Source organism: Pempheris klunzingeri, chromosome 15 (genome assembly GCF_042242105.1).
Source record: "Pempheris klunzingeri isolate RE-2024b chromosome 15, fPemKlu1.hap1, whole genome shotgun sequence".
Taxonomy (NCBI): Eukaryota; Metazoa; Chordata; class Actinopteri; order Acropomatiformes; family Pempheridae; genus Pempheris; species Pempheris klunzingeri.
The window spans coordinates 17,570,564-17,590,555 of NC_092026.1; the positions used below are offsets into that span (position 1 = coordinate 17,570,564).

Sequence of the window (19,992 nt, forward strand, 5' to 3'; positions counted from 1 at the left end):
AATGCTCATGCGAAGGAAAATTTTCTAGCGAAATTCGCCATGGCGTCAAACTGCTTGGGGCTCGGGCCCTAATAAATCTTTTATTGTGACACTATGTAGGTTAAAATAACTTTTGTAATTCAGCTAATTGTCAAAAGTGCTTGATTATTAAGCAATTTCATGGTTTTATTTGTAGATTGTAGATCTGTTGATGACAGTAAAGCAGGAAACTCAAACAGCTGCACAAGATTTCACATTTTAATGATCTTATTTTACAGACAAGCTTCATAAAAACAAAACCACTCGGCTTGCGAGGCATGCATGACGATATGTACACGTGTTTTTCAGCTCGGGCTGTCTGACAGCAGCTTCGCGGAGCAGTTTACAGTTCATGGTGCCATCCAACCTTCACGTTTAACTGCAGCACATTTATGGCTCATTTTGGTGTTTAAGTAAAATAACACTTTCCTGTTTTAGAAGCAGATGGTATTGTTTGTACTGTAATAGTTCCAATGTTCTGTACGAGTTCTTTCAACGCTTTTAAAAGACCAGAAATTAGCCAAAGTTGTACATATCGTTTGCATACAAAATAAGCTGAATACTGGCCCAAAGATCCTTCCTTTCTTTCTTTCTTTATGCAGCGTCTGTGGAGGAAGCTTATTTTCCTGTACAGTGACTTCAAACCCAAGCATGTGAAAATGATAAACACATTAAAAGTAAACATGACATGAAATATAAGACATGAATTCAGCAGAGAAGAAATAAACAATTGACGGGCGAAATTGAAGATTCTGAATCACAATCTGATGCCAAATTGATCTAAAATCTATTTAACTTCACTGAATTCTCTCTCAAACACGATGTGTGATGAATCAACCATTAATATGAATTCTCGCCAAAGGTCCACAGTTCTTTAATTGTGTTTATGATACTGAACGTTTTTCTTTTTTTTTTTTAAAGCTGCTCTTTTCCAGTCCAGGTGTTCATGCAGAAAGGCTGATGTGGGTACGAGTATACAAAGGCTTCTCTGAGATGAATAAAAACTAAAATGGCAGAATGTGTAAGGCAGAATATTCCCTCAGTAGCACAGCAGGGGCAGGAGAAACACTTCACCTTCATGAGTGGAGATCCTGACGAGAACAAATGCAGGAAGAAAAAGGGACAAAATGAGATTCGGGATTTGGGTCGGGATGCTGACTGTAAATGTAAATGCTTACATGACACGTTACCTGTTAGGTCACCTGCTGAATGAGCCCTTTTTCTGGATCATGTTTATCATCCAGGTCCTCATCAGAGTCTGAACACAAGAGAGAAACAAGGCAGCATGAAGAGAAACCAGCAAATCAAAAAGCAGTCAGGGATTTAAAGGAACAGTTTTATTTTTTTTATTTTTTTTGGAAACCAAGAGTTCAATAAGAAGACCGCTCTGGTTGTTAGCTTTCTGCTCGATGCAGTGTCGCCTGCGTGAGGTCTTTTTTGGGAGTGTTTGGAGGTGTTCGCCTCTAAAACCTCTTTATGCGCCTTCAGTGAGAGACCACAGGGATGCCTGCTCATGGAGATGTGGTCCTGCTTTTATTTTCTTATTTGTTTTTATTTACAAAACGTGACGACATTATTCAGCTCTTGTATTCACGGCGTTTGTGTCAAGGCTCTTTTCAGTTATCAATCAAAGATCCTCAGAGTTTTTTTTAGTTTGGCCCATTTCCTGTGATACTGCAGAAAGCCAGAAGGGGGCCCTCAAAGTCTGATAATCAAATCAGACTTTGAGGGGCTAAATGATCCTAAAGTGGACGGTTTGAGTCTGAATCAAGAGCCAGACTGTCATCGATTCAAAGTGTGACTGGGTGAGAAAAAGGTGGAGGTAAATGTCTCAGACGGACCTGCCACAGACTCCGGTGGAGAGTAGAACTGTCCGTCTGATAACGGACCTGGACACATGAGATGAGCTCGCTCTGCGGCGTCCACGATGGACAGATACCCTGAAACACACAGAGGACAACAACAAGTGGGACGGCAGGACGGAGAAGACTCCATCGAATCAGGAGCGACGGCGTAGACATCAGGGCGATGCCAGTCACATGACCAGCAGTAATCATCATGGTTACAGCTTCAGGTTTGAGTCTTTTACCCTTCATTTTATTGTCAAAATAAAATTCACCAAAATACTAAAAAATAATAAGATTCCATTAAATTATAATAATTACAGACAGTTTGCAGTACCACTAATAGCTGCAGCAGTAGTAGAAGTACAGTAACAGCTAATTAAAAATAGTAATAACGGTAGTAGAAACACCTGTGTGAGTAGCAGCAATACTACCAGCAGTAGTGATGGTAATACCCACAGTACTAGTAGTAGTTAGTGTATTAGTAGTAGCAGTTATTTTAACAGTACTAGCAGTAATAAAAGTTGCAGTTACTCAAATACTGTATGTACATACATATAGTATTAGTAACTCAGAATTGTACTGTTTTATTGTATACTTCTACTCCATGACATTTCAGAGGGAAATATTGTACTTTTCACACTTTTATCTGAAAAATGTATTTTCTTTTAAGATGAATATTTAGCATAAAAAACATGATTACTTAGGTACTTTTATTTAAGCAGTAGTAATAATAGTAGTAGCAGTAGTACTAGTAATAATAGTAATAATAATAATAATAGTAGTAGTAGTAGTAATGACAATAGTAGTGGTATTTGTGGTAGTATGAGCACAGAGGAGCACCGTGTTTCTGACACTCACTGTTTTCGTCTTCAGTCTCCTGAGGCAGAACCTTGAAGTCCAGCAGCCACGTTTCTATCCAGGCCAACACGAAGGAGATGATGGGCAGCAGGTACCCAAAGGCCCCCTGGGACAGCAGCTACACACACACACACACACACATATTACATTACATTATATTATCATAAACTAAGTGCAAAGCAACACAAGTGCTTTACATAAAAGTAAGTAAATACATAAAATAAATAAATATAATAAAAAGATATATAAAATATATAACATCCAATAAATAAGCATTGTTTTTCAGCCGGGAAACAAACGTAAGGGACAATTTCCTGCAACACATTTAAGAGACATTTCCTCAATTCAAATTCATGTTTACCAGCAATGAGTTAAAGTGTTTAAATTAAGTTTGGTGTTTTATCTCGGAGGACAGTGGGTCTCCAAACACTGGTGATGAGATATTATTAAAAAGTGAATGGTGGCTCTGATGATGAGCAGCAGGTGGAGTAATGATCTGCTCAGCTCTGGACCTCAACATTAATGTTATAAAAATGTAACTTCAACGTCTCATATCACGTCTTTAACTTACCTTTGATAAAATGACTTTAACAATCAAGAAAGCACAGCTGACTGCAGTAGTGATCTGTGAAAATAGAGCAAACACTGGTTAGAGACTATTTATCCATTTATTAGTTATTATCTCGTGTTTTTACGTCATCATCATCATCAATATAAAAGAATAACTCCGGCATTTTCAAACCTGGGCCCCATTTTACACATTTTCTCACTGGCTGTGATGTAATCCTTCAGGGCAACGTCACCTGATCAAAGTAGGTCCGCTAAATGTTCTTGTTGTAGCTGCTGACAGGCTCAGACTCAGACTTGTTTCGAGATGTTTAGAGAGAAAAGGCATATCTGCTGAACTGAAATTTTTGCGTATGGGTCCATTTTTCTTTTGTACAGATGCAATATTTGGTTTTGAAGTAATGAAGCAAAAGTAGTCAGATTAGATTTCATTTGTTTTGTAATCTTAAGGTTTAAGTTACTAATTATTAAAATAACCGTCTAATTTGCTTTCAGTAATGACTACATTTTAATGTAATGTGACCAGAGCCTGCAAATGAAAGTAAAAATGTGAATAACTGAGTGCAGAAACGTATCAAACCTACACACTTCCACACTGGTCATGAAACCTGTGGCAGATTTTGAAGTGGCATGTTAGATGACCCTCTCCATCACCATCATGAGATCAATAAATGAGGGAATATCTTTGGGAGGACTGGTATTAATGCCTCCAGTAGAGATCCAGAGGCTTAAAGAATCAATGACAAAGACAACTGAGGCTGTTCTGGAGGATCGTGGTGGACCAACACCTCACTAAAACACATGGATATGACACCTCATATTGGTGTGTCCTTTAATTTGTCATCCATTTCCGTGGCTGCTGGCTGTTTCACTTCAAATGACCAGATTCAGGATCTTCACAAGAGCTGCTGCTAGAGGAACTGCTGGTGTTTAAAAAAAAATTTAAATCATGCCGACATTTGACAAACGGAGGAAAAGCAAAGAGGAACAAACATAACCTCAAAAACACAGCACGCAACAGGATATATATTACCAAGACCTACAGCCTCAAAAATAACCGTCAAGTTAAATCAAGAAGTCTGATTCTTAAAAGAAGAACTGGGCTGAATGAGGTTCACTTAAATTTACTGCTTCATATCCCATCACAACTTTTACCTTCAGCAAAAAAACGCTGACAAAAACAACACACGCAGTTTGCAGAGTACCACAAAGTACCACGCGGAAAGTACACTCAGTAGCCATTTTATTAGGTACCATAGAGTCATATCTGCCATAGAGTCTTCTTTTACGAAGTTTCTAATGTTCAGTGATGATATATGTTGGGAATGTGTAAATCTGTCTATGTTTATTACTGAGGTCTTAGTTAAATGTGGTCTTGTATTGGACTGTCAAACATTATGTCAAAGCATTATTTTAAAATTTCAGAAACATGTTTTCATTCTGCACTGCAATTATGGTTGAACCTCATTTGTTACTATATCTTTTTTTTTTTTTAATGTATTTTATTTCAGTTTTATCTGGTATTTCTTGGATTTATCAGTTTTACTATAAAGAACTTTGTAACTAGTTTTTGATAACTACTATTATCATAATTATTGTTCTTGTTATTATTATTACTATTATAATCGCTGTATGAATATTATTCTCACCTGAGGCAGATCTACATTATACTAATACAAACACTAATACACTATCTGCTGTTACAAAAAAAGGAATACTGTCATATTTCAGTCTTCAAAAAAAAAAAAAACTTACTGCGATGGCCCACCAGTGACGAAGCTTGCAGACGGCGTAGGCCAGGATGAGGGTGGCAAACCTGAAAACAGCCAGGAGCTGACAGAGGAAAGGTGGAAGGAAGAAGCGAGGAACAGAACACAGGATGATGGAAACATTTAGGAAGAAAGATTAGAATTAGGAATAAATATGGACTTTCTGTACATGCACTGTGGAAAAAAAAATTAAGAACTTACAAAGATGTCAAAGAAGGAGGCGTGGTAGTCGTATTGCAGGACTTCTTTTTCCAGCTGCTTCTGAATGCCACCATTCACCTGCCAAAAAACATAAACTACTTATGAAAAGACACTCCAGAAGTATGTGGACGCCCCCTGTCTACTGAATGAGGAGCATAAAACTAAGGATACAGCCGTGTAATCTTCACTGACAACATTTACAATAGAATGGGGCATAATGAAAAGTTCAGTGACTTTTAACACGTCATTGTCAGAAGATGCCATCTTGTCAGTAAGTCAGTTTATGTCTAATTTGACCCCCTTTAGTGTCGCTGATTGGAATAATTGGTCGAGATGTCCTCTTCCGCTGCCACCCAGTGTGATCTTAGATCTTAAAAACTTCCATTGGGATGAATAGGGGGGTACCCCAAGGCTCTGTACTGGGCTCATTACTACTTACATTCTACATAAACACTAACTGATATTAGCTTAGCATAGATATACCAATATTAGCCTATATGTTGGTTGATAAGTTGCATTACATATTTATAAGTTTCTTCATAAAGAAGGTCTCCATTACACAGGTTGTTCATCAGAAAGCACAGATTTTTCAGCTTTTTCAACATATCTTGGTCACAATAACCAGATTTAAGGGATCGTATCTCAAACATCTGTTTATGTTATGGGTTAATCTAAAAAAAAAAACAACAATAGTCAGCCATTTTGTGAAATATGCTAAATTCACTGTGTGAGATGACCGCTCATGTCTGAAGCTGGCAGCCATTAGCTTAGCTTAGCTTAGCTTAGTTTAGCACAAAGACTGAAAACAGGGGGTAACGGCTGGGTGAGTAACAGAAAATTAGGCAGGTACAATATGAGGAAAATTTACATTGTTCAATATTGCCATGACGATATGACTTGTGCTAAATGAATATTCTTCTATGTCTTTCACATGGACAATGAATTGCGATTCATCCACCAGCACAATTAGCATTAAGTTTCAACCAACGGGTGGAGGGGTGTGTTTACAGGTGCTGTGGAACCGCACAGCTTGTCAATGTATTGTATGTTTATCTCTCTTAACTCAGTATAAACCCTCATAGATTAACATCTATCAGGGCAGATGTCATAATTCCCATCAACAAGTTTGCATTAATTGAGTTACAGCAGCTTATGTTTATATTCATTTTGCCAAAAATGAACAAAAACTGTTCATATGTAGACAGTGGCCTGCTTCATTAATGGCTGGATGAGACTTTTATTGTTATCTACACTAAACCACGTACAGTCAAAAAGGAAGAATTTGGCATTTGAAGGGGGCCAAATTATTTGGTTGGAAGGCCTGATTTGGAACATGGGCCTTTATTTGCCCAGGACTGATTACTGACAAGAGTAACACCAGCTATAACATTTAAAAGGAATGCAGCAAACTTAGCTCTTTGTTCTTTCACAGCTTTCTAGCAAGAGCAAGATTCATGTCATGAAGCCAGTGCTTCTTCCTCCTAGGAGGTTGTGTGTTGAATTGTAATTTTGTTAGCTTACTTCAGGAGAGGGGGTTCACTGCTGCTATAGAACACTGCAGGAAACTTTGGATAGAAAAAGTAAATACAAAAGGAGCTTGGACTGAAAATGCAAACCATCTGCCTCACTTGACTGGATTTAATTTATTCAGCTGCCTCATCAGCTCCAGTGGTATTATCAGTATGAGAGGAATGAAGTGTTTGGCAGAAAACGATACTTGTTGCTATAACTGGTTTGGTGACTAAACTTGGCTCTGGAATTTGCCCCACCCAGCAATGGCTCCGATTATGAGTCTTTATCTTTAGTTTAATTCTTATCCAGGGGCTATTACTGTCCTGGACCACTGCTTTAAAGATTAATTATTAATCTTATATTAATCTATACATTATTAAGTCACGCTGTAGACCCTCACCGTCCTCTGTAACTGTGCTTCCACAGTGGCAACAAACAGAGGAATTCAATTACATAGAAAGGTTAACAAATGCCTATTCTAAATATCTTATTCAGTTGGTTATTGGGTCCACCATTTTTGTCCAGACTGAAATATTGATTAATCTGTTGATTGCTTTTTTTGATTATTTGTTTGTTTAGTCAATGAAATGTAAGAGATTAGTGAGAAAATACTCGTAAGAATTTCCACGATCCCAAGGTGATGACTTCAAACATATTATCAGACATATCTTAAAAGATTGGTACTGGATCCTGCTTTGTTTGATTGATCTCAAAGCCTGACCACAGTCAAAGCTAGAGATCCGCTAATTGTAATTTTCTTGGCCGTTTCTGATTTTTTAATAGTTCGACCAGCCGATTCTGATTAAGTTAAAAGTCCAACAAGGTACAATATTAGCCACAATCTCTGAAATAGGGCTGGTTGCTGTTCCTGACTTCAAAACTACAGAATTTACCTCAGAATCTGTGCAGCGAGTACAAGCTAGCTAGCTAACATCACTGATAGGTAAAGACGCTTAACACTGTACTAACTTACGTACCTCACATTTATGACATGAGTAAAGACACCATGAGGTGTCCCTTGAGAAAACCCTTGAGCACGTTTCAGTTCCAGCTCAACAAGTTTACAGTCGTAGAGAGAATGAAATGTTAAGTGTTGCGAAGCCGAGCTTCACAGATTTACTGTTCATGGTGACTCAATGGAATATCCAAACACAGTTAAACAAAAAGTGTTTGTCAGTGTTGCACAAGAATCCCTTTGCTGAAACTGGACCATTCTGGGCATGTGTGCCGCACTTCCTCATTCAGGTCATAATGTTTAGTAGCTTCATGACCTCGATTCAATTCCCAAGCAAGACCCGTTTCTGTTCGGCCTTGACACAATTCAAACAAAACCATTTGACCATAAAGCCATTACTGTGTGTACAGCTCTGGGTATATTACTTATATATGAGAGAGGCCTTCTGATAAGGTGTTAAATAGAATGTAATAACTTATGATGATGATGATGATGATAACTTAACTCTTTTGCTTCTGATTCAGACATCTATTAGGTGACAGACATTCACAGCACAAACAGAAATCTTACGTTGAGCTCTATGATCCACAGCAAGGTGATGAACAAGAGGTCAAAGGTGACGAAGAGGCAGAAGGTCCTCCTCACGTCCGAAATGCACTTCTTCTCCCCGGCTTCATACGACTCCACCCTTGCGGATATGGGCGTGGTGTTGATAGACCCCACCCCCCTGCCGGTTAGCCGCGACTCAGCGCTGCTGCTGCATCGGCTGTCCATCACTGGCCACGCCCACTGAGCAGGGCTGGCACCGCCCACTGGTCAACGGATGGTGGACTCAGAGGAGGCGGGTCATTGGAACAGGAAGCCGGACCGGTTTAGTGGATGTGGACTCGCTCTGTGGAGGTAAACTTCATCACTGCATCTGCAGGGAGATTGAAACAAAGGATGAAAAAATTTGATTTCAGAATGAAAGATTTAGCCACGTTAAAGCTGCACTTATCTTTTTTTTTTATGTATAATGTATAATGATAATGAACCCACAGTGAATTATCTTCAGCTCATCGTTACGGTCGTCATGAAACTTGTTTCATACATTGAAAACAGCCACTTCTCTTTCCTCCCGTTTTATGAATTTACTTACATCCTCACTTATTCATGTCTGCGTTTTTATTTGATCATTGCTGGGGTTTTTTATTTATTGTAACCATTAATCTACTAATTCCTTATTTTAATCTCTCTGTATAGCACTTTGGAGTTTGAACCTGGCTGCAGACACCAAAGCATCAGCGAGGTCCAAAACTGATGTTTTCATGCTCGTGTGTAACCTAAAAACACTACTGAACTGGGGAAAAAACATGTTTATTTGCTTAAATAGTCACAAGAACATTGTAAGACTATAGTTACATAACCCAGACAACAGTGGTTTTCTTGTCTGGGTGCTACGAGCTTTGACCTCTATTAACACTTCTTGTTGGTGCTTAAGGAAGTGAAACTACTTGTACTGTTGCACTTACTGTAAGATACTGTGACTGTGACATGTCATTCAAGCAGGTTGATTTTGGCACATTTTTTCTCTCCTCACTATGAACGGGTTCCATGTTAGCTCATGATTTTCATCTTTTATAGTTATATATGTAGTTATATATAGTTATTTACATAGGAATTTTGTTTTTTTTAATGCACAAAATGCATCTGATAGCATTATCAGACTGGCAGATGACCAGTATTACAGGACTCAGGCCGGGGTAAAAAAATAAAACATCCCTAGTTTCTGATTCCTTATATTTTGATTTGAAGGAATTATGACCAAGATCGGCACTGAGAAGTTGAGTAATAAACTATGATTGGCATCATTTCATGGCCTCACACATATGTTCTGCATTTCTGTGCAGCACTGGTAGTTTCTTACTGGTCAACATGTACGTCAATACCAGTATATCTGCAGTAAGATAATAACAGCAGACGATATCAGCCGTTTTGATATATAGATGGGGCTCTGTTGCCTGTGTCAGTCTAGTCATCCATCCCGTCCTTTTCGGCCCCTTAATAATGAGGAGAAAGTGGGCAACCTGAGGGCAAATGTGACGGCACCTTCCTCTGGGACAGAGGGCGGGGCTCTACTTCCTCTCATTGTTGATAGCCAGGGGAGAAAATAAACAAACTGCAGCAGGCCAACTCAATCATGATGATCTCTACTTTTTAATCTCTGTGCGTTTAGATCTCAGAAGAATTCTTTGGAATTCACTGAAATGTTTGTGAAACTGGTTCCTCCAGTGTGATCGTCAGCCTGCAGATGAATGCAGTCACGCGGAAGAAGCTCTTTAAAGCTTGTGCTTATTAAAGACCAAAGCATATTTGTCGATATTATTGTAAAACCAGAGGGCAGCCAGCTCACTCCTCAGAAAAATAAAAAGCTTCTTAAAGCTGTATTGAGTGATTTTTTTTTGGCCACTTAACAGAAGAGTAGCTCCTTTCACTGACAGAACAGAATCATTCATCTGGAGTGGTATTTGTGTCCACATGATGAGTTTAAGTCCAGTTTTTACTCGCCTTTTAGCTCTGGTTTGGTCTGGTTTTAGCTGCTCCTCTTTCACCACCAGCTAGTTTCTAACTGTGTGTGCCTGCTGTTTGTAGGTAAGGAAGACATGAATAACCAATGCCGTCAGTTAATCGACAGGCCTGTTAGTTTGCTTCCTTCCAGGTAAAAACACAGCAACAAAAACTGACCTGAAAATATCATGTTATATGTTCCTTCTTGTTTTATGTGCCTACAATGGACAAAAAAGTCACAATTGGGTCAAACGTGATGCCTTTCTTTTCTTCTGAGAGTGTATTTAGATGAGCACTGGTATTCTGGGTGTGACTGAATCCTCTGAAACAGCCTGTTATGTGTTTTGGCACATGTAATCATCATTTACTTAGAGAAAACTAATCAGCAACTAGTCTGACAATCAACTACACATTTAAGTCCTTTTCGATAAAAAAAACTTGATCTATGTTCTCAAATGTGAAAATTTGCAGCTTTTCTTGGTTTTACATCGTAATAAAATTAGGTATTTTTGTATTTTGGATTAGTTGTCAGACAAACCAAGACACCTGATGAGGTCACTTTGGGCTCTAGGATAACGCGATGGACATTTTTCTGTTTCAAACAATTATTAATTGAGAAAATAATAGGCAGATTTAACTGGGAGCAAAAATAATCCTTAGATGAGTCCTCAACTCAAAACACTCAAAAATACAAAGAAGTTGTTAAAAATAGGATATAAAAAATGTAATTAGGGATGGATACTGAGGTCCAAATGTAAAATGATACTAGTTCCTGGTTGGTTAGAACTGTAATGACGAAGGTACCAGCATTTGCATGTCATTCATTCATTCATGAGTTTGCCTCCTGTTAATCTAAGTTTTTCTCAGCATAAGACCAACTACTAACCATGTGTTTATGTTCTGTTGACTGTACTGACGAGAAGTCAGATGCTGATGAAGCTGATGATACATGTGTGACGATACCAGTGCTGATAAAAGTCTGACAAGGGTAATGTGGTAATCTTTCATTACTGGTGAGAGCAACAACGATGAATCCATTAATCAATTAGTTGATTGAAGTTCATTAATTAAATATCTCTTTTTTTTCTCCAAGCAAGATGCCAAATATTTCCTGGTTCTGGCTTTTCAAATGTGAGGATTTGCTGCTTTTCTGTGTCCTGTAAATGAAATATCTTTGGGTTTTAGACTGTTTGGACTCACCCGCACCAACACATGATGAAAAACATGCTATTGTAATGATCAAGAACAGGGTGAGCTGGATCATCAGGCTGAGACAGAGAACTGGGACACTACGGTGGGCATGATACTGTCTCCTCCAGTGATTTGCATTTGGCAGATTTTAAGCTAAAGCATATTGTCTGGCTCTAACGGCCTGATATGTTGTCCAAATCCAATGACATGCTAGTTAAAATGGCTCTAACCAGCACATCCAACAGATGAGCTGGTTAGAGATTAGATCTGTACTGGAGGATGGTTTCCCTGCATCAATTTGACAACTTTAAATTGCCGATTTAAAAAAACAAAACCAAAAAAAAAACAGTCTGCAGCAGGAAACGCCGAGGAGGCCAACAAGAGTAACAACAAGCACCACTGTAGCTTCCTTAGCACACATCTGAGCAGCTACTAAGAAATAACGAGGAAAAAGAGATGATTTACAGCGAAATAAACAGTCACGGTGCAGCTTTTTTACAGCGTCCAAGGATGTCATAATAAAGCAGAGCTGTTTACCAGCATCGTCTGACAGCTAGCGAGCGAGCTAGCTGGTTAGCTTGAAGTCATGGTCTAAAGGCGGGTTTTAAAAAGTCTCCATCACGATTTTTACCTTTTAAACTCGCTCCCTCGAGGGGGGTTTAATCTTCTGAATCAGACCTGAATCAGGTTTCAGTCGGCAGCTTGTAACCTCAGCACAGCAGACGAGTCATCTGTTTCCGTCGTCTGCTCGGACAGGATGGAGGAAGCTAACCGGAACAAGACGGGAAAAAAAGAGGCGAGGCATTATGGGCTGTGAAGTCTTTAGGCCGTCACGACCGTAACAAGACACTGAATTTTTAAACACATTTTTATGACCATACATAACAGGAATAAACAAATTTAAAATGAAATAGCATTCTTAAAAGATTGCTAGAAGATTCTTCCTCTGCTTAAAAGTAGTGGTAAAAACAATATGGAAAACTAACACCATACTATATTCAACATACTACTACTACTAATAATCATCATCATAATAATGATGATAACAATAATCATCATCATCATAATAATAGCATAGGTATTTAAACATATTTCATGAATGAAACGACTGTAAAATAGAAATAAAAAAAATAAAAATTTCCTTTATTATTTCTTCTTAAAAATGTGGTGAAAATGATATCCCAAAAATAACACTATACTATATCTAACAAAACAAGAATAAGAATAGATTTGTAAACATATTTTATGAATAAAGTTATAATTGTTCGTATGAGGCCCTGGAATAAAAACGAGAAGAAATTAATTCTATAAACCTACAGTTTGGTCACATGTCCCACCAGTAAAATCTATTCAAAGACTCTTGTTGAGTGATTTGATGTACAGCTTAACTTCTGTAAATGTAATTACAGCTTTCTTTACATATTGTGGTGACAATTAAATGTCGACGATAAATGAAGGTCTGCTTCTTTCTGTCCTCAGACCCATGCAGTGGAAGACAAAAAATACAATACAAATACATGAAAACAAATATTCATCAGGTATTTGGAGTTCAGATAAATAGAGGTCATCCCGAGCAGCGAGAGCCTCCACGGCTGAACAGATGCAGGAAGGAGCGCCGCCTAAAGACACTCAAACATTTACAGAAGAACCCTAACCCAATGAAAAGACGTCAAACTCCTGCCCATAATGTTTGATTGACATGTGATATGTGTGCAGTGAAGAAAAGCCACAACAATCAGCTGTCAGCAACAAACATGAAGACAAAATTAATTGAAGTGTTAAAACACAGACTTTAACCTAACTTCCCTTCAATAACTGCTGTCTATTTGAGTTTACAGAACTCAGCAGCAGCTCCATAAACTAAAAGTCCAGCGTGGAGTGGCTGAGTGAATGTGGTCTGGACTCTGTGGAGGAGAGTCATGGTGTTAGAGACGCTGTAGAAGGACAGAATACCTGCTCCGTGGTCCAGGTACACTCCCACTCTGGAGGACCGAGGACCTGAGACAGGAGTCTGAACACTGTTGTACCAAAAGTAATAACTTTTTGTGTAACAATCTAATGCCCATGATTTGTCATTGAGTCCAAATCTATATTGATTCAGGCTCCCTGCTCTACTGATATCTTTGTATGCAACTGCGACATAAACTCCTGCCCCGCTCCACTCCACCTCCCAGTAACAACGTCCAGTCAGACTCTGTGTACTCAGGACCTGAAACAATACAGTGAATCTGTCTGGGTGACTAGAATAAGACTGTTCTTCTCTTTTCAAAAAACAAGAAAAACAAAACTTTTACTTAATATAACTAACTTTATTTTTTTTTGGAAGAGGACTTCTTGATGACTTACAGCAGTTTCACACCACTAATCATGATATATTACACATTGTATTTGTTCTATGAGTTTTATCTTATCGGCCTAAAAACACAATCTTCTCTGAATCTGCAAACAGAGCGAGTTGAGGAGCTTTAATCTTCACAGCCTCCCTTGTCAGCAGGATGATGGTGCCCTCTTGTGTTGTGCATCAGTTTTCACATTTCACTTGTTAACCTGCTGTGACACTCACTGCAGGAAGATGTGAGGACATTTTATGGAGCCTTTGGCAGCTTCAGACAACATCAATAAAGATGGATTTAAATATATATGTAATATCAGACCAAGTCAGTTTGTTCACAGGAGTCACAGCCTGTAACACTGATGCTGCATTCAGGTCACATGGGGAAGATGGGAGAGAAGAGTTTCCACTTTATAAATAGTACTCACATCAATTTTCAGGAAGTAACCAGTATTTAGGAAGGAGAGATTTGGGGTTAGTTGTAACCAAAAGTGAAGAATCACATACTAGTCAGCAGGATGAAGATGCCCTCTTGTGTTGTGCATCAGTTTTCACATTTCACTTGTCGACCTGCTGTGACATTCACTGCAAGAAGACGAGAAGAAACTTCACTGAGCCTTCAGCAGCTTGAAACAACATTAGTTTTATGTGATAGAAAAGTCGTTTCTCCATGACGAAGCTGTTTTAATGAGGAAAGCAGAAAGGACAGACGCTGACTGACAAACGCTCCGAACATAAACACGGAACTTTGTGGTGTTTCAGGAGGAAAACATCCTCAGCTCTTCTTTCGTATTAGTGTTACATATATTTTCATGTTGTATATGTCGTATCTTCTCTGATGATGATGATATGCAGTTGATGAAAGGAAACTTCCGCTGACAACGACTTAGTGAATAAAATAGGTTTATTGCAAAGAGGTCAGTTGTCTAACAGGCACCATGGAGGCCTGGGAAGACTTTCAGCCAATTGTAGGAACAGATAGCGTAACCCCCAGCCGAATCTGCTGTCTCTCTGTCCTCGTCTTCCTCGAGCCACCTCTCTGGTCACTTCTTATAAAAACACTACATTCATATTTATACTCACTAAAGGCACATATCAGACACTACAAATACATTTTCAAACATTTAGACCACTGAGAAGTTTACATTCTCATGAAGAGAACTGTCAGTTAAGGTGAACAAATACCATTGAATTAAAAAATCGGACTATTTGAGTTTACAGAACTCAGCTGTGACTCCATAATAAAGCCAAATTCCAGCGTGGAGCGGCTGAGTGAATGTGGTCTGGACTCTGTGGAGGAGAGTCATGGTGTCAGAGACGCTGTAGAAGGACAGAAGACCTGCTCTGTGGTCCAGGTACACTCCCACTCTGGAGGACCAAGGACCTGCGATGGGAGTCTGAACACTGTTGTGCAAAAATCTATAACACTTTTGATAACAATATAAGGCCCATGATTTGTCATTGTGTCCAAATCTACATTCCTTCGGACCTCCTGCTCTGTTGATATTCTTATATGCAACTGCCACATCAACTCCATCTCCTCTCAACTCCACCTCCCAGTAACAACATCCAGTCAGACTTTCTGTACTCAGGACCTGAAACAATACAGTGAATCTGTCTGGGTGACTAGAATAAGATTGTGGTTGTCTCACTGCTGTTGCCTTTTTGTTCCCCTCAGATAATAACACTTTTGTGTGTGCTGTGTTTGGATCCAGTGTGATTTCACATGAATATTTTAAGAACTGATCTCTGGTCTCGGGCTCTGGCTGTGGCAGTAAAATGTTTGTCCACTTGTCCCTCAGAACGTCCTGTAGTTTGTCTCTGAGCGCTGACACAGCTGCTGTCACATGATCAAAGTATCTCAGAGGACGGATGCTGATGCTGGATGAGTGTGTGGCCTCTCTGAGTGGTGACAGTGATTTGTAGCTGTGCAGAAACTGGTTGTGATCCTGTGTGTGTGAGAGCTCCTTCAGCTCAGCGTCCCTCCTCTTCAGCTCAGTGATCTCCTGCTCCAGCTCCTCCTGAAGCTCTTTGACTCGACTCACTTCAGCGTCCTGCTGGGATCTGACCTGCTGCTTCACATCAGACCTTCTTTTCTCCATCAGACGGATCGGCTTATTGAAGATCTTCTCACTGTCCTCCACTGCTTTATCAGCAGAGCCACTCATGGCCTCCACCTCCTGCTGGAGCTCCTGCAGGTCTTTCTCTCTGTCCTGGATCTTCTGCTGGATGTTCAGTCGACTCAGCTCGAGCTCTGTCTGCCGCTCAGTCCTCTCTGCTGCAGCTGACACTGTGTCGTGGCCTTTATGTTGGTCCACAGAGCAGAGATAACAGATACACTGCTGATCAGTGCGGCAGAACATCTTCATCACCTCATCATGACGAGAGCAGATGTTCTCCTGGAGCTTCTTGGAGGGCTCCACCAGCTTGTGTTTCTGTAAAGAAGCCACATCAAGATGAGGCTGGAGGTGTTTCTCACAGAAAGAGACCAGACAGACCAGACAGGACTTGAGGGCTTTCAGTTTCCTCCCAGTGCAGAAATCACAGGCCACATCTTCAGGTCCAGCATAGCAGTGATCAGCAGGAGCAGCCTGGAGTCGAATCTTCTCTAGTTTCTCCACTAAATTTGCTAACGTGGTGTTTTTCACCAGGACAGGCCTCGGTGTGAACGTCTGCCTGCACTGAGGGCAGCTGTGGACTTTCTTCTCATTCTCATCCCAGAAGCCTTTAATACAGCTCTTGCAGTAGCTGTGTCCACAGGGAATAGTCACTGGATCCTTCAGTGGATCCAAACAGATCGAACAGGAAATTATCTCCCAGTCCAGCTGAACTCCTGTCTGCGCCATTTCACCTCTCAGTGACAACAACTTAGTTTGACTTTCTTAGAATAGAAACTAGTCTGAGCTCTGATCTGAACAGCATGTGTTCCTGCAGTGAACGGGGCCTGGTCGGCTCTGCTCTGCACCACGTGATGGTTCCACCCGTTTTCACACTGTAGATCTGATGGGGAGGGAACAAGGAGAGATATGGACAGAGCAGCTGGCTTGTTAGGTGCTTGTTACAAATGCTGCCAGAGGAGGTGCTGCAGCGATCGATTAAGGGGAGTCCAGCACTCCACATAGCACTCTTACTGAGTCATACAGATATTTAGCAATTTACTTGGGAATCATTAAGGGCACATATCCAACATTTGAATCAAACTGGATTTCGTGCATTGGATTAAATGTTGTCTGTCTCCATCCAACCGTAAAACTATTGTGCAATCAACCTTTATGTCTGTTTGGGGCTATGGAGATATTCTATATTGTGATGCGGCTCCATCAACTCTTCATCAGTTAAACTCTGTGTATCACAGTGAATTATGCTTCATTATAAATGGCAAATTCAGGACTCAACACTGCTCTCTGCACCAGAAGGTTGGATGAAGTTCCTCATAGCCAAGAACAAACAGTCACCTCATGTGAATCACTTTCAAAGCTCCTCTGTTGAAGATTTCAGACGACCTCACATCTTTTCTCTCATTTAAATCCACAAACACATGATCCAGTGCCTACTTAACATTAGAGATCCCTTACTCCTGCACCACCTTTGGCACAACTGGTTTCAGGTACCAAACACCCTTTATATGGAATGAGCAGTGGCCTCAAACTGAAGTCACTCATTACCCTCAGAGATTTTAAAACCTTATTACCTGATGTTTTCTGTTGGTTCTTCAAACTGTTTCATGTAGCTGCCTCTTTGATTCTTGTTATTGTGTAATTGTGTGTAATTTCTTGTTCTGTGTGTTTTTGTGAATGTTGCTTGTTCTCTCTTGTAGAAAAAGATCTTAATCTCAATGAGACTGCCTGACTAAAAGACCAAAGACTAAAATACTGACAATTAAATTAAATTAAAAATTAAGCAAGAGGAGGCGTGAGAAATAACCAAGAGATGAGAGCGGAATTCAAAAGTCAAAATTTATTTTGATCAGCAATCCGTAATAAAGACAACAAGGCAAGAAATTATTTTAAAAAACAATGTGGTTATAAACAACGCAACAAAATAAAACAAAGATTTCTGTGCTCTGAAAAAAATGAAGCTGCAGTTTACAACTACCTTCCAGATAAGTAAATGCTGTTAATGAAAACTTATATGTCTGTAGATTTATAGGCTGTGTGAAAGCTCTTCCACATTTGGTGTACAGGGATTTATGCATTTCACATTTTTTGCTTTGTTTGGGGAAAAAAAGGCTAAAAACTAAAGCTAAAAAAGAATTCCCTGCTTCCTCTTTAATGTCCCTCGTCTACTTCAGTTCACAGAACTCAGCAGTGGCTCCCTTATAACCACTAAACCAAAGTCCAGCGTGGAGTGGCTGAGTGAATGTGGTCTGGACTCTGTGGAGGAGAGTCATGGTGTCAGAGACGCAGTAGAAGGATAGAAGACCTGCTCTGTGGTCCAGGTACACTCCCACTCTGGAGGTCCAGGGGCCTGCAACACGGGTTTTGACGCCGTTATATATGAATTTATAACTGCTGCTGCTGCAGTTACACTCTAATGCCCAAGATTTGTTGTTGAATCCAAATGCACACTCATTCATGGACCCTGCTCTGCTGATATTCTTGTATGCAACCACTACTGTAACTCTCTTCCTGCTCCACTCCACCTCCCAGTAACAACGTCCAGTCAGACTCTGTGTACTCAGGACCTGCCGCCATCTAATGAATCTGTCTGGGTGACTAGAATAAGACTGTTCTTCTCTCATTAATGTTGCTCTTCTGTTCCCCTCAGATAATAACAGCTGTGTGTTTACAGTGTTTGGATCCAATGTGATTTGACGTGAATATTTTAAGAACTGATCTCTGGTCTCGGGCTCTGGCTGTGGCAGTAAAATGTTTGTCCACTCGTCCCTCAGGACGTCCTGTAGTTTCTCTCTGAGCTCTGACACAGCTGCTGTCACATGATCAAAGTATCTCAGAGGACGGATTTTGGTGCTGGGTAATTCTAGAGAGTCACTGAGACGGGAGAACGAAAAGTAATTTTGCAGAAACTGGTTGTGATCCTCTGTGTGTGAGAGCTCCTTCAGCTCAGCGTCCCTCCTCTTCAGCTCAGTGATCTCCTGCTCCAGCTCCTCCTGAAGCTCTTTGACTCGACTCACTTCAGCGTCCTGCTGGGATCTGACCTGCTGCTTCACATCAGACCTTCTTTTCTCCATCAGACGGATCAGCTCAGTGAAGATCTTCTCACTGTCCTCCACTGCTTTATCAGCAGAGCGACTGATGGCCTCCACCTCCTGCTGGAGCTCCTGCAGGTCTTTCTCTCTGTCCTGGATCCTCTGCTGGATGTTCAGTCGACTCAGCTCCAACGTGATGTTTTTCACCAGGACAGGCCTCTGTGTGAACGTCTGCCTGCACTGAGGGCAGCTGTGGACTTTCGTCTCATCCTCATCATCCCAGAAGCCTTTAATACAGCTCATGCAGTAGCTGTGTCCACAGGGAATAGTCACCGGATCCTTCAGTGGATCCAGACAGATCGAACAGGAGAAGGTTTCCAGCTGAACTCCTCTCTGCGCCATTTCACCTCTCAGTGACAACAACTGTCTGAGTTTCACTTTCTCTGAAAGAAAACTAAAGTCTGTGCTCTGATCCTCAACCAAACTCTGTTCCCTTCTCTCCTGTTCCTTTGCTGATCTACACTAAATGCGGCTCGTCAGCTCTTGCACTGTCACATTTTGTTTGCACCATCGCCACACTTGCATATCAGTGTGGAGGCAACAACAGATTTGTGTGCACAGTGTGGAACTGGCCAAGAGGGAGGGATTGTCAGGCTTTGGTGCATCCAAGCAGGAGGAGGGAGTCTCTTTTAAAGGGGCAATGTGAGTTTAACCATGCAGGGGAGATTAGAACAAAATCAAAAGTAGAAATGATGTAACCATATTGAGTTATAATTTGAGTTATCACACTGCAAAGAGAATCCATTTTGTCAGAGGGGGTATTATGTCCCATTTATGTTCTTTCTAAGGGGGTAAATTCTGTTCTACTGAGAAAGAGTGACACAGAGTATACAAACGGCAGTTTTTAAAGTTATGAAATCAACAAAAAGCTCAGGAAAACAAATGGGTTTGGTGATAATAATGTATCCACCTCTACCCGGAGTTTATAAGTAGTACATACATTTCTAATAAATGTTTATAACACACTATAATGTATTTGTAAGTAG

The 19,992-nt window shown here is 40.2% G+C and overlaps 3 protein-coding genes across 3 annotated transcripts; all 3 read right to left on the reverse strand.

The window, feature by feature from the left end:
• Nucleotides 1–223: 223 nt before the first annotated feature.
• Nucleotides 224–12,236, reverse strand: stard3nl (STARD3 N-terminal like). Its single transcript, XM_070845061.1, has 9 exons — nucleotides 12,097–12,236; nucleotides 8,298–8,646; nucleotides 5,261–5,338; nucleotides 5,046–5,123; nucleotides 3,295–3,348; nucleotides 2,724–2,841; nucleotides 1,860–1,958; nucleotides 1,209–1,276; nucleotides 224–1,109 (listed from the first exon to the last, which is right to left on the reverse strand). Exons 2-8 carry the CDS (start codon nucleotides 8,499–8,501, stop codon nucleotides 1,212–1,214), a joined length of 696 nt encoding a protein of 231 aa, XP_070701162.1. The 5' UTR covers nucleotides 8,502–8,646; nucleotides 12,097–12,236; the 3' UTR covers nucleotides 224–1,109; nucleotides 1,209–1,211.
• Nucleotides 12,237–13,093: 857 nt separating this feature from the next.
• LOC139214245 (tripartite motif-containing protein 16-like) lies at nucleotides 13,094–16,671 on the reverse strand. The gene is made up of 2 exons (XM_070845047.1): nucleotides 15,393–16,671; nucleotides 13,094–13,674 (listed from the first exon to the last, which is right to left on the reverse strand). Exons 1-2 carry the CDS (start codon nucleotides 16,641–16,643, stop codon nucleotides 13,288–13,290), a joined length of 1,638 nt encoding a protein of 545 aa, XP_070701148.1. The 5' UTR covers nucleotides 16,644–16,671; the 3' UTR covers nucleotides 13,094–13,287.
• A 1,280-nt stretch (nucleotides 16,672–17,951) lies between these two features.
• Nucleotides 17,952–19,348, reverse strand: LOC139214246 (tripartite motif-containing protein 16-like protein). The gene has a single exon (XM_070845048.1). The coding sequence runs from the start codon at nucleotides 19,346–19,348 to the stop codon at nucleotides 18,080–18,082; it is 1,269 nt and encodes a 422-aa protein (XP_070701149.1). The 3' UTR covers nucleotides 17,952–18,079.
• Nucleotides 19,349–19,992: the final 644 nt, after the last annotated feature.

What these genes read in the sequence shown, in the direction of transcription:
- LOC139214246 (XM_070845048.1), bottom strand. Translation starts at nt 19,348, where the DNA reads ATGGCGCAGAGAGGAGTTCAGCTGGAAACCTTCTCCTGTTCGATCTGT.
- stard3nl (XM_070845061.1), bottom strand. Translation starts at nt 8,501, where the DNA reads ATGGACAGCCGATGCAGCAGCAGCGCTGAGTCGCGGCTAACCGGCAGG. An exon ending in CCTCCTTCTTTGACATCTTT is followed by an intron (nt 5,124 to 5,260) that starts GTAAGTTCTTAA and finishes TTCCTCTGTCAG; the next exon opens with CTCCTGGCTGTTTTCAGGTT. An exon ending in GTCACTGGTGGGCCATCGCA is followed by an intron (nt 3,349 to 5,045) that starts GTAAGTTTTTTT and finishes CTATTTTCACAG; the next exon opens with ATCACTACTGCAGTCAGCTG.
- LOC139214245 (XM_070845047.1), bottom strand. Translation starts at nt 16,643, where the DNA reads ATGGCGCAGACAGGAGTTCAGCTGGACTGGGAGATAATTTCCTGTTCG. An exon ending in GATTCACTGTATTGTTTCAG is followed by an intron (nt 13,675 to 15,392) that starts GTCCTGAGTACA and finishes GTATTGTTTCAG; the next exon opens with GTCCTGAGTACACAGAGTCT.